We start from the raw sequence: 16,554 nt of genomic DNA on the forward strand, positions 1-16,554 counted from the left end.
CTGAATGCTCCTAGGCAACACTGCAATCTCCTACACAACTGGGAGGACTTGTGGTCCTTCACAATTTTCATGGCAAGTCTGAAGGACCTAAAGGTGTTCTTTTTATAATTCTCATAAAATAAAAACAAAATAATTCTAAATTAAGGTTTTAAATGCTATCTCAAGAAATCTAAGCTTTATAAACAACAGTAACAAAAATCTATAAAGCCTGACTAGTCTCTTCAAATTAATTGTTCCTGGTTTGACAGTCCAAAGGTCAGCTGTTGGAATCTTCTTGGAGGTGGTTTTCAGGGGAGCCGGCTGAATGTGTTCCTGGAACTGCATCACGTCCTTCCTGGGACCATCAGGGAACCTCCGGAGATTCTGCTCCGGAGGTCCACCGGGCGGTGGAACCCTGGGCAATAGTTGGCAGCCAGGCCAGCAAAGCTCCTGTAGGCAGCTGGGGCAGCAGGTCCCAGCGCCCTGGGACATTTCCTTCCCACCTCGACTACCTGGAGCTAGACCCTTAGCAGAGCTTGCTAAGAGGTTAGGTCAAGCAGAAGGACTTTGCGATTGCAGAGAAATAGCTGAGGCCAAGCATCTTTCTGAGGTAGGGGGAAGCCTAGAAGCGAGACTTCAGGTCCCCGCCCCCAGCTCCGCCGGGGAGCAGTGCATCCCGGAGCCGGCGCGGGGCCCGGAGGGGGTGTGGCGGGCCAGGGGTAGTGCTGGGCCCCGGCCCATAGGCTGAACCTCCTCGGTGACTTTCCCTTCGGGCAGGAGCACTGGCTGCGGAGGGCGGGAGATGGGGGAGGCCTAACCCCCTAGTGTGCAGCCGGGGGAGGAACCGATCGCGGAGGGAGGGCAGAGCAGCCGAGCAGCGGCGCAGCAGCGAGTGGCGCGCGCCCGCCGGGGTGATCGCCAGCCCCGAGCGGGGCTGGGATTGTTGTACTCTGTCACCAGGGCGGCCGGGCTCCCTGCAGCCCTGCAGACCGCGCCCGAGCGCCGGCGACAGGGCGGGCGGACAGCTGCTCACCCTTGGGTCCCTCCGAGCCCGGCGCAGCGAGCCGGGAGGAGGCGGTAGCTCGCGTCCCGGAACCTGAACGAGGCCGAGAGAAGGTAAAGAGAGAGAGAGAGAGAGAGAGAGAGGAGAGGAGAGAGAGGAGAGAGAGAGAGAGAGAGAGAGAGAGAGAGAGAGAGAGAGAGAGAGAGAGAAGGAGAGAGAGGTGCAAGGCGCACAAATTGCAGACAAATCGTAAGCAAGTTTGTGCTTGCAAGCTGAGGCGCTGCGTACTGGGTGGGAGGGAGAGAGTGGCGGTGGTGTGCGTACGTGTGTGACACTCATGGATAAGGAGATAAGGAGGTTGGGGAGCCTCTGCATCTCGTACGTAGATATCCCTATTAATATCCCCCTCTGTGAGTTGTCATTTCCGCTTGTGGCACGTCCCCTGGGCTCCAAGGATACCGAAGCAAAAGGCAGCCACCCTCGTATTGTGATGGTCGGTACTGTTGCTACTATCTGATGGGAGATGTAGGGCGTTGGACAATTTCTAGGAGCCTCCCTTCCTCCACCCCTAGACTATTTTAGGAAGGCTGGGGGAGGGAAAATGGGTAGCTGAGCCCAGGGCTTGAAGACTGCGCGGAGGCCCGGGCGACTCCCCCGGCGCAGTCATGGTGCAGTTGCTTCCAGGCAGAGCCTACACTAGAGGGCAAGATAACTTTCATCTCCTCAGATAGACACGTTTCAGACAGATTTTGCCCTGCTGCTGAAGGAGTTCTGGGAAATGGTGGTTCACAGCGGGGCAGGTGCATCGCAAAGGGCAGAATTTAGTGCAAAATGCAGCATCCATCAGACCCAGAAAGGAAAGCCCCTGGGGAAAGGAGATTGGCTGTGCTGCTTGGGATAACAGTGTTTGATGCTGGAAGTTCAGGCCTCTTCCATTAAGAGTCAGGTTCAAATAAGAAATATCAGCTCTGAAACCTCAGCAGCCTGTGATGTTCATTTCTGAGCTTTTCAGTTTGGAGTGAAAAACTTACATGTATCGGATTTTTTTTTTTTTTTTTTTGTCAAGGTTAAGAAAGCCCCAAATGAATTATTTTTCTGTTCTTTAATGCAAATTTATTCGTCTTGATCTAAGAACTACTTTCCTAAAGGCAGGATTTGTGTACAAAAGCCAGTCCTTTGCAAGAGAATGCCTACTAATTTTAAATCAAGCAAAGGTTATTAATATGACCTACATCTGCATAAAATGCTGATTTAATTGTGAGTCATGAGGATTGTTCTTTGTGAGAGGCTTTTTATTCCCCATGATGAAACAAATTAATAATATGGATAAAAAGTTTTGGTTAAATGCGTAACTAATTTTCTTGTGTTTTTCAGTCTGTTTATTACTTTGTAGCAGATTTAGAACAAAATGTACCGGATCACTACTAACTTAATGTTTCATGTTGAAGATAAAAAAAATAAAAACATGCTCAGACAGACCATTATCATAATATCGCTAGCCTTTGAAAAATATTCAATCAACTATTACATCATAGCCTTACTTTTATTTTTCTTAACTAATGATTTTCCACAAAGTGATTTGCTTCTGTCCTTATTGTCCCCAAGTAAGCATTCTTTTCACTTGATTCCTTGCTACCAGGGAGCAGGGACTGGGAAAAACTACTTTACCATTTGAAAAATGTCTAGAATTGCTGGGTGCTTCACTATGTCCTACTCTCTGATAATTATGCAGCCTGCAGCTTCTGGCCACTGTCAGGAGGTGTGACTATAACAGGAAGTAAGAGCAAGGTGGGTGGCATTTTTGCAGTTCTAGCTACTGCAGCCACACCCTGTAGCCTGAATGTGACTGGTGAGCAGCGCCCAAGACGCCTCTGTGGGGCAGATGTCTCTTAACTGTGTCCTTCCTTGAGGTCTAATCTAAGGAGAACTAATGTTGGGCAAGAAGTGAAATACATATTGAGCAAGGTATGGAAAGAAGGCGGCAGTTATCTTTGGGTGCATTTTATACCCCCAGCTTACAAAATCATTTGCATCATAACCCTGAATGTTTTTCATGCTGTTTTCTTCTATAATTTGTCTTGTGCTTACTTGTTGGTATTCGTGTGACTCTAGGAAAAGGACCATTTCTTATCATTGTCCTGAATAATTCTTAATAGTGAATAACAGAATTATTTACTAATAACCTGAGTACATATATTAGTAAATATATTTATATTAAGCCAATGATGTCCCTCTTCTTTCCTACTTCATAGCCATCTTAATGTTTATTAAGTAATGTCATTACTAAGGGCAGAACAGACAAAAAATAATTACATTTAAAATTAGAGAATTATGTGAATTTAAGCCAGTAAAAGTCTTGGAGCAGGTGGTTGAAAGAACTTTTACATTTTTAATTTAGTAGTGAATTTCAATATTATTGCTTTCATGTTCATATTTAGATATATAACTAAGCAATATTTACATATCATACTGCTGTGAATCTTTTTATGCATTTATGGTCTCCATTCTTTTTCCCCCCATTTTTTCAGGGTTTGGAATTTTCTGCTATAGTTTCCTAATATCTAAAATTTTGGTTGTATTGCTTTAAGGTATATTCTTGTGGCCTGGTAGTATTTTTCTTACTGCTTCCTTAGTGTATTCCTTTCTAGTCACACAAATAAGAAAGTGCTGTGGTAGCCTTTGGTACATTTTGGGTAAGACAGAACAAGTTGAGTTGTGACACTTCATAACTGTGCTTTTCATAGGTATTGGTGGTAAGAAGACACTGTCAATCAGCTAGCAGAATCCCAAATAGCACAGAGTCGAAATTCCCTCTGCATCCTGCACTGTGAGTGCAGCAGACAGTTATTGATTGAGTGTTCTGTTTGTCCCCACTGTGGCCTGGACTTCTCCATTACAAGTCACCCTGTCTGATTTGTGGCAATAGTGTTTATATCATCTCCCCCTCTGGTCTGTAAGTTCAATGAGGCACTTGGTCTTTCTTGTTCACCATTTCAGTATACACTGAGATCCATTACAAATATTTTCTCAATACATATTGGCAGTGAAATAATAAATACAGGAATATTACCTTTCTGCTAAGTATGATAAATATATTTAACTGCATTTTCTTAGTTCCTTCTTCTGGAGAGATGTAGAGATGGTGTAGTGTACGATCCATCAATGTCTACCCCATTCTCCCCTTCCATCCAAGTGCCCGGTTTCACCCTTTATTCTCTAACTCCTCACCCCACAATATCCTGCATCTATTAAAAACTCCTTTCAAAACCTTGGGATGGTAAACTTATTGCTTTTTCTGGATCTCCCTTTGGTGACCGGTTCTGTAGGTCATGTTCACAATCAGAACACCACCACATAACTACTCAGTTTGAGGCTCTTATCACTGTTCACCTGTAGTTGTTGTCCCTTATGCTACCATTGATTTTGGAATTGGGGCACACCTTTGGGGTCATCTTTCCATTTGGGGGCCACTTCTCAAATTGTTGACGGAGAAACAGAGGACAGTTGATGGAGAAACCAGTGATTTACTGAAACTCAATGGCATGCCATCGGTTATTTATTTATTTTGGCCATACTGGCAATTGAACCCAGGGCATCAGGCATACTAGGCAAGCACACTACTTGATTCAGCCTAATTTCACATAAGTTGACCTCATTTTACAGATGAAGGAACAAAGGCGCAGAAAAGCTAACCTTTCTTAAGATCATAGAGACAGAGTTAAGAGTGTGCTCCTTCCTGGTCTTTCTTCATCCAGTTTGTGCATTTCCTGTACCATTCTGTCTCCAATAAGTGGGTTGTTGAGGACAAGGACATTCATGCAGAGAGCCTTCTCAAAATTGACCCACTAGTTGGGACAAAGTTAAGCTTAGAATTTGTATCTCTTAATCACAGTCTTCTTTTTTGTATTCTTTTTAGCATTTTTAGATTTATTATTAAATCACATGACACAAAATTAAAGTATCAGTAAAAAGCAAGAAAATTATAATTCTATATAAGACCTGTGTATAAAAAATGATAAAAGCAAATTGGTTTATCTGAGGCCTGAAAAAGGAAGGATGTTGCTTCAACTTCTGTTGTGATGGGGAGGAGTAAGGGGTTTTTCTGGGGTTTGTCTCACCCACATAAAGTATTTTGAACCTGATTCGACAAAACAAAACTACATATTGAGGGCTTCATATGTGCTTGGGGATATATCAGCTGTAAATGAGTGAGTTGTGGAAATAGTAACAGTTATAGTTAATCCTTATTCCAGCAAAATGGTCATGTTCTGATTAAAGTAAGGTTAGCAGTACTGCAGAGTGTAGGCCAGAGTGTGGAGTATTAGTGCTCAAGAGGAATCGAGGGAAAACCATGCTGGATGTGTGCAAGTATCTTTAGGGAGGGCTTCAGGTGGGCTGGGGGTCCTTGGTGAATGATGCTTTGCATTTGCTCAGCTGGGAGCGTTTCCCCAGAAGTGAGGCAAAGGAGCAATGAAGAAATGGCTCCTTCCAAAAACTAGGAGGATATGGTGTACTTGGAAGAGTACTTGGAAGTAAACCCTGTGCAGCTCCTCTTCTCTGAGCTCCATTAGTGGCACCATGAACCCTGAACATCCTCTGGGACGCCTCAGTCTCCCTTATCCACTCTGGAAACTCCCAGCCCCAGTTGACCAATCACCAAGCCTTGCAAATTTTGCCCTGTGAAGGTTTCTTCTCTTTGTCTTACTCTCACCCTCTTCCCTCTCTCCAGTTTCTGCCTTTCATCCTCTCCTGTCTGGATTCCTGAGATAACTTTCCTAACTGGTCTTCCTGCCTTGACCACTTCAAATACACCCTTAAAAACCATAGCTGTTCATCTAGGTCATTTCTTCTCACGTCCAGCCCAACATGCCCCAATGGTTTCTTTTTGCCTCCTAGAAAACCAGAACCACTCTTCTGTACATGTACACAGGGACCCCCACCATCTGGCTACTCCCTCATTTGTCAGAGTGTCACCTGGCAGAGGCCTTCAGGGCCAGGCTATTAACTGTTCCACATATGATTCATGCTGCTTCTCATTCCCATACCTTTGCTCAAACTGGCCACTCTACCTGGAATGCATTGTCCATATTTTCACCTAACTCTAACTCATTGGCCAAGACTGAATGTAGGTGTTATCGTCTTCCCAGTAGAATTTTCCAGAACCCCCAGATTGGCAAAACCTTCTCCTTTCTAGCCCTCCATCTTTATATTTGCACTTGCTCCTGGGATTTTTGTATTGTTTTCTCTTTGTTGTCTTTTCCATTATGTTTTAAGCTCCGCAAAATTAGATTCCTGTGTCGTATTCATTTTGGTAGCCCCAGCATTGATATTGTCACTCAATGTGTTAGCCTATGCTTTGGCTGTAAGACTGGATGCATACTAGAGACAAGTAAGGAATTTCTGAGTTTAATGTGGAGAGAGAGAGATTAACTGATGTTAGATTTAATCTTTTCTGTTACATGAATGTGATCTAGAAGAGGGTAGAAGCAGAATGATCTGTAATGCAATGACTTGCAGAAATCCCTTTTAATTCTGTAATTCTTGATTAAAGGTGGGGGCTATGTTTTAGTCATTTAACCCTGCTAAGCAGGACTTAATGTAGGGCAGCTGGATTGAAGTGAATTGCTTTCCCTATCCCTGCTTAGAATACATACAGATGAATGATATTGACAGACACACAGTTTTAGATACAGATTTCAGAAAGTTGTACTCTTATATTTGTGGAACCTAACTTTCTAACAGATTAGAGAAAGAGACCAGTTGTAAGTTTCCTCAGGCCTTTCTCTCTGTTATTTTTCCAAGTTAAGGTTGCTTTTGTGCATGGGCAGGTAGGAATATTACCCAGGAAATTCAAACTGCTAATGGGAACATAATTTTGGCAGAGTTGTACGACATGATGTGTGACAGGCCAGCCATACATAATTATTTTCCCTCTGAGAATCTCTTAGGGATCCACCCACTGAGAGGTAGCCTTCTAGCCTAGAAGATGCCAACTACTTTGTCCTTCTCCTACTAATCTGATTTCAAGTGGCCAAGATAGGTCTGCCTTTCTATCTCTCTACTACTTGACACTGTTTACTCTTCTCTGCCCTCTAACTGGCAAAGTGAGCAGTCAGGGAGGTCTTCTTTCTCTAATGGTTCCTTTTTGTTTTTATTTTTTTAAGCACAGGGCAGTAGCAGTAGCAGTGGGTAGCATTTTTCATCCTTTAAAGATGTGTGCAATATATGCTGGTATTAGTAATACCATTTAAAAATCATTTGTACAGCCCCATGCAGTGGCCCACGCCTGTAATCCCAGCGGCTCCAGAGGCTAAAATAGGAGGATTGAGGGTTCAAAGCCAGCCTCAGCAAAAGCAAGGCATTAAGCAACTCATTGAGACCCTGTCTCTAAATAAAATACATAAAAGGGCTGGGGATGTGGCTCAGGATTTAACCCCTGAGTTCAATCCCCAGTACCAAAAAAAAAAAAAAAAAAAATCATTTGTACTTTGTATTTATACTCTATTGCTTAACCAATTCATCATAAATAATGCTAATTTTAAGGACTATACATTGAGATTATAGCATAATTTTGTAGCATGCATAGATTCTCCTTTTCCTTCAGGCAGGTGGGCAATTTCACACATATGTGCTGTGATTTCTTCAAGTTTCTGTCCCCCTTCTTTTCTTCCTACCCCCATTTCCCCCTACCCATCATCATCATAACCAAGAGATGTAGTATGAATCGTAATAGAACATCCGGCTCACATGGGCCTCTTCTGTGGCCCTTGGTTAAGTGCCTTTCTCTGGGTGCATTATTCAGCCCTCTCTTCTGATTATCCTGTTCATGGCAAGACCTGTCCAGCTACTCCTTGGGTTAGCAATCCTTGTTAAAAGTACACTGCTCAATGGCAAGACTCCTCCAAATATTTGTCTACCTCTTTTTCGCCACCCAACTCCTGAATGACCAATTACACTTGACCAAAGCAGAGAATTCAGGCAAGACTTAGAAGAGCAATATCCTCCCTGATTAGTCCACGCTCAACCCAGCCTTACAACCTACTTTACAGTCTTTCTACATAGGGAAGAAGAAAGCTAAACACGGCCCATTTTGTCTTCTAAATTTAGAATATTTAAAAGTCAGATTTTGAGACTGAGATAATTTTTACCTTTATACTCTTTTAATTCGTCAAATTGTTATTAGGAGCTAGGATATGATCTCATTCCTAGAAACATTACAACAAAACACAGCAAAATATGTTTGCAAAATAGCATAGATAAGAGAACCTGTGAAAATTGAGAAGTAGAACTCAGTGTGTTGAGATAGAATTCATAGATTGATAAAGTTTATAGTTAAAAAAAAAACATGGAAAGAAGTGTATTTCTCCTTCCAGCAACCAATTTTATTTTAGGTCCAATATAAATTTTGTCAAATATCATATAAATTTCTAACATTTGCATGGCACTTTATAAGTGTTCTTTACATTGGCTATTTCAGTTGATAATGAATCAGGAATTCACACTGAATGGAGAGAGTTCTCCTTTTAGCACTATGGTGACCTAGTAGATTTTTAAAAATTATTAATATACCTTTTTCTTGTTTTGTTTTTCAGATTCCAGAGTTCATCTAAGAGGACAGTCTTAAAAAAAAGAAGAAGAAGAAGAGGAAGAGGAAGAGGAAGAAGAGGTTCAAGATTTGGAAGGTTTGGAAGCCCTTACTCACTGATAGCTGCCAGTACCTTGGATTCCTTTGTGACTCCTCACATCTAGAAAGTCCTCTCATGTTTTCTGGAGTGGCATAGTCCTGTACTGCCTCAGGGAAGAGGCTCTCAGTGGTGTTGGTTTCATGCCACAGAAAAACCATGGCAAGTTCCAGAGGTACCTCGCGTTCTCCTCGGGACATCGCCAATGTGATGCAGAGGCTGCAAGGTAAGGGGCAGAAATCTCAGTATTGTTTTTTTAAATACACTTTTAAATCCAAATACCAACATAACTGAGAATCTACATTTGCTTAGATTTTTATTTAATTTTATGAATTGAAAGCAAAGCAAAGAAGAGCAAATGATAGAGTGGATATCTTTTTTCCATTGTTTGAAACAAGTGCATGCCTTCTTAAGATGAGTTTTGTTTAGGTAGAAAGAAAAGATAAAGATATGGGTCTTTGTGAATTCTGTCTGCATTAGTGTGATCCAAGTGGCCCTTCAGTGCCAATTGTACTAAGGCCCTCCTTCAATAAAATTAATGACAGTGCCTGGTAAAATGACCTTGGCAATGCTACACACAGCCATGTACTGTGGCCAGACAGTGAACAGCATGTATTTGGCTTTGTTTTGTTTTAACTGGATGCAGTGGTTCAAGCCTGTAACCCAGCTACTTGGGAGGCTGAGGCAGAATGATGGCATTTTCTAGGTCAGCCTGAGAAACATAGAGAGACCCTCCTCTCAAAGTAAAAAATAAAAGCTGGGAATGTAGTTCACCTGGATTTAATCCCCAGTAGCACCACCATAGCAAAAAAAAAAAAATTTTATATATATATATATATATATATATATATATATATATATATATATATATATAAAATTAACAAAATGAGGCAAAAGAAGCTCTGAGAGGTGGAAGGACATGACAGTCATGATCAGTGGCAACAGATGGACTAGTCCTGCATTTCTTGCTGGTGCTCTTTCTTTATCAGTGGATTGTCTTCTAAAAGAGAATTAATAGTAAAATGTTATGGCTGTTCTCAGGGGAGCTCCCAATTCTCAGTTTTCTTTACATGCATATAATCCCTGAACCATAAAATAAATTATCTCCTGTAGGTATGTGAAAATGTTTTGTTTTTTGTCATAATCCCAATGCTCCAATGTATACTTTCAGGATACAAAGATTTCCCAATTAGGAGGGTTTTACTCTAACCTTTGTCAAGAGAGCTTAAAAATAATGTTACAGTTTAACTTTTAAGTTTTCTAGTACTACCAATGAATGGCTGCTGTGATTTTGCACTACAGCTACCACAGCAAGATGGTATCATGATCCCACTTTCTTTGCTTATAGTATATTTGATGTCCACAGCAGTAAATTCCAGTGAAGCACTCCTGACTTACAAAATACACACTGAGCTCTTAAATCTGGATATTTATGCCCAGAATATGTTCATAGATATAGAAAATCAGGATAACCAGTTGATGGAGTGCTCTGTGGCCAGTGAACCCACCGTATTCACCTGCCCAGGGGGACTTGTGATGCCTCAGGGTGAGTGGTAACTTAAGTTTTGAGTTTGTTGTTGAACAATTCCATTTGTCATGCCAAAGAGAGTCTTGTTGAATTAAAGAACAGGCCCTAAGCAACTTTGTGAGACACTATCTCAAAATAAAAATAAAAAAGGATGGGATGTAGCTCAGTGGTAAAGCACCTCTGGATTCTACTCCTGGTACAAAAAAAAAAAAAAAAAAAAAAAAAAAAAAACCAGATCTCTGCTGAATATATAGATATATATAGGCTGAAAAATTATCTGATTGGCTCTGCCCAGAATCAAGGAGCTCCAATTTTTATTGAGCATCTTGATTTGGGTAAATGAGTTTGGAGTTCATTCTTCTGTCTATGTTTGGCTTCACTGTGTGCCAGAGGGCAAGTCACTGAACCATTTCAGTAATGGCAGCTATGAACAGATAGAAAGGAAACCTATAGGTCTCTTACAAAAGTACAAAAGTATAGGAAAGATAATTTAGGTTATAAAGCAGATTTCCCCAAAAGTTTATTAAATGTGAAACTTCTGTAGATGAGAAACACATTGACAATAGAGGAATGTTGTGAAGCGAAAAGTTGAAATCACTTAGCATCAGACTTTGGTCCTGCAATCACTACCCATCATTCAGACCTTGGTGTGAATGGAAGTCTCTTTATTAAGGCTATGGTTGGGGTGAGAGGAGAATGAAGAATACTGATGGCTTGATTTTTTTTTTTTAATAATGGATGTATAAGTGGTTTTTATTGAGAAATGTATGGAGTGGGGGAAAGAGAGTAGTCCCCATCTCCATTCCACACTGGGCCCATGGCAGTGGATTCCCTGTTTAACACACATGCATGTGGGTGCCCCTTTTGCAAAATATGAACAGCTCCCACCCAGCTTAGACTCTTTCAGAATTGTGTTGTGAATCTTAGGAGATAATATATTAAAGGCGTTTCACAAACTATTTGAATAGCTGTGCTATGTTGAGCTATTCCAGTAGTCACAGAAGAACATTGCATAAGAAAGCACAGCTTGATAAGTTGTTGCAAATCTTTCTTGAAAATTTTTCTAATCACCTAGATTGTGGGAAGAATGTTAATGGTCTAATGTATTCAGTGATGTATGACACTAGTAATTCTATTACATAATGAGGTGACTATACTTATTGTATTAATTATTCTTCCTTTCTACAAAAGTTATAACAAATCAGAAGGATACCTGACAAAGTTAGAATAACAAGCCTTAAAATCCTGAAGGAAGAAAATTCATGAGCATCAATTATTTACTGTATATAGATTACCGATGGCCACAAATGTAAGGTCTGCATTGCTACAAAATGCGACACACCTAGTCTGCATTAGAGGAAGTGAAGTGAAATGACAGGAAGTGAAAGTGACCTGTTGGGTGTGTCTGTTAACAAATCCATCTTCTGGGTTAATTCTGCTGATTCAATGGGCAAGGGGCATTTTTCCTGCTCTTGATTCTCCTGTTGTACCCTTATTGATGCTTTGCACCCATACAGGGGCCAGCCCTCCCAGAGAGAAGAGACCTGTCATTTACCAAGTGTATTTATGGGCTTGCTGGAACCTCCAGACAGATGAACGAGGTTCTAATAAGTGGAGGGCTGGCATTATTGCCCAGATAATTAAGACAAATGAGGAAATTTATTTGAGGCAAGATAAATTTCTATAAGCTTAAATAGAATCAGACTTGCTTGCCATTTTCAAAGTTCGAGTCCATAAGCACATTCTTCTAGAATTCCCTTTTCTCTGCTTGGATAGATAATGAGTAACTACTGTTTTTGTTTTTTCTCCTCTTGGGTTTACTGTCATTTCAGAACCATGAATAACAAATAAAGAGAACGTCACTTTAAATAATGGCTTTACTATCTTGCTTATTTAGTCTATAACTATAATTGTTGAATATTTTTCTTTTTAAAATTTTTATTCCCAGTGCTAGGGAATTCAAGCACACACACAGATTGCTACATAATTTAGCTGCTACTATAGCAGTTCAATATTTCACCTTTGCCAATATTTGTGCTTGTTTGAGCATAATGTTTTAGGCTGGGATCCTGAATTATGGATGAACAGACAGACTGCAATGCGGAGTTTCATTTGGTCTTAAGAATAATAAGGGTTTCTGTAACTTTAATCAATTTCTATATAGGCTTAAAAGAAAATACAAGAAAAGAGTGTAATAGGGGCGTATTAAATTTTAAAATGTACATGATTAGTATACATATATTTTTGCTTTTAAATGCTAACTAAAGAGATCCGTTTGACAAATAGTTTATAGAGTCACTTTAAGGTCACATCTAAGAAAATAAAAGTCTCAACTCTTTAGATTATTGTTTTTACAAGAAAGTAACGATATTGTAAAGACCTTTGTAATTTTTTCATAGTGCTTATGCATAACATTTACTTAAAACATTTGTTGACTAACTTTAGCAATGACTTTTTTTCTTTTGAATGTATTAAACTTTATGGATTTTTAAATTAATGCATCAATGTTGAGTATTATACAGCGGGGTGACATTGACACAATCTTATAGACAAAGTAGAAAATGCCAGAAAAGATCCAGAAAACTCTTTATTTGGTTTCATCAATTTCTCTTCCTATAAGAATGTTGTGTGATGGTATCTGAAATCCAAATTGACAAAAAACAAAGGATCTGCTAAAATGTCACATACAATGGGCTGATTTTAAAAAGTAGGATTATTCTCTGCAAAGTGAAAATTTGATCTTTTAATCTTGTGACTAGATTTAAAGAAAAACAGAATAGAGAAGCATTTTGACCTTTGGAAGCTTATTTATGAAATTTGCTAGCTGTTCAGTACAAAATCATCACATAAAACCAAAAAGCAGCATCAAACTCCATTAATTGTACTTAGGTACAACTCTCTTTTGAGTTTCATCTCTTTCTCTTCCTATAAGAATGTTGTATGATGGTATCTGAAATCCAAATTGACACAAAACAAGAATAATTTCTTTGTATTTTAGAACATCATAGTTAAATAAATATTTGAATAAATGAGTAAGTCATGATCCCCAAACTAATGAACTAAAGATAAAATTAGTCATGGCATCTAAAAACAAGAGAACAAACCATTAAAATTGGGTCTCTTTGCTCTCTTTTAGAAAAAGTTACCTAAATTGTGTTTATTGGGGCTTTCAACATAAAATTGCTCTAAGAACACACATTCTGCCTGAATGGGTGATTATACTGACTTCTCAGATGTATGTACTGTTTTTGTGACTGAATGCTTTAAATAAGTTTTCCTTCTTAAGAATATAGTTCCATGTTTATATTACTTTTATATGTATCAAAGTGCTCACATTTCTAGACTTCTGGTCCTTCAAGTCTTTTTCTTTGTAGAGCTATTTCATTATTGTGCTACATGGAGAAAATGTCTTGGGCCTTCAGGGTCTTTGAAAACCTTTAGAATATTATATATCAAGTGGAAAAAAATGCTGAATCAAAAATAGCAAAGGTTTACAAGTACTAATATTATGTCAAATGGTCAAATGTAAATCAAAATTGATCCAAAAATTATGTGTGGATACTCTACATTGAACTTGATATGGAGTGTGGCAGTTGATATCGAGTGTCTAATGCCCATGAAGAAAATAGGAAAGCGTCCCCATACATCATAATGCCTCCACATTAAAATTTTTTTAACACACTACTTTAATCTTGTCACTCATGACATTAAACATATGTAACAAAATTATTGCCCTGACCTCCCAATTAAAGTCTCAATTAGCTTCTTGGCTTCCTTATTCTAACAACTAACATTTAAGCTCCCTACATGTTTCAGGCAAATGACACTATTTACCATGCTCTGAGAATGCTCTGTCTCTGTCTCCTTCTGGGCCACCTTCAGGAATGAGCTGAATTTCATTCTCCTAAAACTGAACTTTAGACTCAATGGATCTAAATTAAATGCAACCTCCTTGTTGTAAAGGCTTTTACACTAATATTATGACAATTTTCCTCCTCCCTCCATACTCCTCTGGCACTTTTCAGCACTCTCACCAGTTACCAAGTACTGATTCACATTCTGTCTCATGTATGTGTCTGACCCAGGTACCCAGAGTATAAAACCTTGAGAGCAGGAAGTGGGTCAAATTCACAAGTGCCCTCCACACTAGCAGGACAGAGTATTTCATAATGTGGATGTTTCATGAGCATTATATAATGATATAATGACAATATGTTGATTTTCAATAGTGGAAGCTGGGAAATCAGGGAAGGCTCTTTTTAATAAGCCAAGAGACAACCATGGTTTGGATATTAAGTATATTAAACAGTGGATGGGCCTCACACATGAGACAGACATTTCATCCAATATGGGAGGAAGGAAGAGGAAAGAAGGAAGACCCGGAGGGCAAGAGAACAATGAGTTCCAAGAGGGAGTGATCAACTGTGTTTGATGTTATAATGTTTACGTGCACCTGTTCCTATATGTTTCGTGTATAAAATATCATATGTGTGTTTTACATATAAATACTAGGTCTGAGTAGGTGCAAGTGCGTGTACCTATAATTTCAAATTATTTCTAGAAGACTAAAGAACGGACCTATGTGAGGCCTGTCAGGAATTGCAAGGTTCTAGGGAATGAGTTAGATAAGAGACATTCCTTAAAAGATTATTAAATATAATTCTGCTCTACTTCATGCAGAGATCAAGCAGAAATGACAGAGAGCAGGAGATATGAGACCCAAGGGTGAAATGTCTCTCACTTAGGCCCTGCTCAGTCTTATACCCTTATGGAATTGGGGCCCCACCATGAACCAAGAACAGTTCTCATGGGATGGTGCTCCTGTTGATGCCTTTGTGGACACCTGAGTGTCTGTCACATCCCGGCTGACTTCCTGCTTTGTTTACCTCCTCCCTCATATATCTCCACCTGCTCCCCATGACATTATTTTCTAGATTCTTTCCACATATTGAAACTAGTACCCATCCTGCTTGTGTTTTGGAGAAAGTCTTTGTGGAGTTGGTGGGAATCGTTTTCTTGGCATTGATCATTGTTCAATTAGGGCACAGTTGCATGAAGAGAAAGGACAAAGTGTGGCATCTTATGTGTTTTGATTGTCTGAAATATTGTGAGGACACTAGGAGGTCTTCTTCAAGGACTGTTAATAAGCTCCCAACTGTGCTTTAAGCAAAACTGTACAAGTGAGTCACCATGCTCGTAGCTATTTAACCCTGCCTGTGTTGGATCTGACCTGGGGCCTTGGGTTGGCTTCTGATGAGGCATCCATGAACACTAGAGTTTCACTAATGCAGATTTTAAGGTAATAAACACCTAGAAACAAAAAATTATTAGACTCTAAGTTTATATGAGAAATTCCTCATATATTTTCAAAGGTTAAACAAAAACAACTCATGTCTCAGGTTATTATTTTTCTCTTTTATTTTCATTCCAATTCAGGAAAATTTCTTTTCTATTTTCTTTCAGATTAGGGCAAATGAGGATATTATCCATTCTTTTTGTGTATACACAACAAAATACCTATCCTGATCTTTGAATGACAGTTTATAGTTTAAGCAATTATTAAGGTTAGATATTCAGTTGAGGATGCATGCATTTATCTTATATAGTTGCAAAGTTACTTTATAAGAATATATACAGTATTACTATATGCTGAGGATAGTCAAATGGTACTTTGTTTCTTCTCAAGTAAATGAATGGTAACATCTGAAAGAAGGTGACTGCCCCAAACAAATTCAGCATTGAATGACCCATAGGTGATTTTGAATTCTTCGGAGTCTTTGGATGTAGTGAAATTTGCTTGAAGTATTTTGAAAATGGTTTCTATGGTAACCTATGCTCTTTTTTTCATTGTTTTCAATGACCTCTCAGATCAAAAACAAACAATTCCTTCCTCTACTGATATTAATCTTCTGTGTTTAGTAAACACTTATGTTCAAAAGATCATTTACCTTGAATTACACAATTGCCCTTTGTTTGCTTCTTCTGTCTCCTTGTATGTGTCACCAACATTGTTCCCATGCCATTTAAATCCCTTTTACTGCTTTTCTTTGATTATTATGTTGACTGGTCATTAACTTGGGAAGAATGCTGAGGTCCCCAGGGTTTATCCTGTTGGGTTGTTGTCGTTATCTATGGTGATACCTGCCATATGTTGTTGTAATATATTGTGAACTGCAGTGTGCAGTTTGCTAAGGGTTATACTAATTACATCCTCATAGCCTACATTTTCAGCTCCTTTGCTTTCCTGAAAGTTCTCACAGATTTAACTCAGCTTATTCAATTTTGGTTGAGATGAGCATTCCTAGTCAAGAGAAAAATGTGGAATTCTTAGAGTTTATCCCCAAACCTGGATAGGTTGCACC

The 16,554-nt window shown here is 39.4% G+C and overlaps 1 protein-coding gene across 10 annotated transcripts in view; it reads left to right on the forward strand.

Moving 5' to 3' along the window:
- The first annotated feature begins 436 nt into the window (after nt 1-436).
- Syne1 (spectrin repeat containing nuclear envelope protein 1) overlaps nt 437-16,554 on the forward strand; it is a 436,344-nt gene continuing 420,226 nt past the window's right edge. For 9 of the 10 annotated variants that reach the window (XM_071612898.1, XM_071612903.1, XM_071612905.1 and 6 more), the window contains exons 1-2: nt 437-589; nt 8,575-8,890. In XM_071612898.1, coding sequence (XP_071468999.1) covers nt 8,824-8,890 — 67 coding nt within the window. In that variant the 5' untranslated portion in view covers nt 437-589; nt 8,575-8,823. Of the gene's footprint in view, nt 590-903; nt 1,096-8,574; nt 8,891-16,554 lie in introns of those variants that run through there. The other variant, XM_071612899.1, reaches the window with a different exon arrangement.

The sequence above is a fragment of the Marmota flaviventris genome, chromosome 6 (genome assembly GCF_047511675.1).
Source record: "Marmota flaviventris isolate mMarFla1 chromosome 6, mMarFla1.hap1, whole genome shotgun sequence".
Classification (NCBI taxonomy): Eukaryota; Metazoa; Chordata; class Mammalia; order Rodentia; family Sciuridae; genus Marmota; species Marmota flaviventris.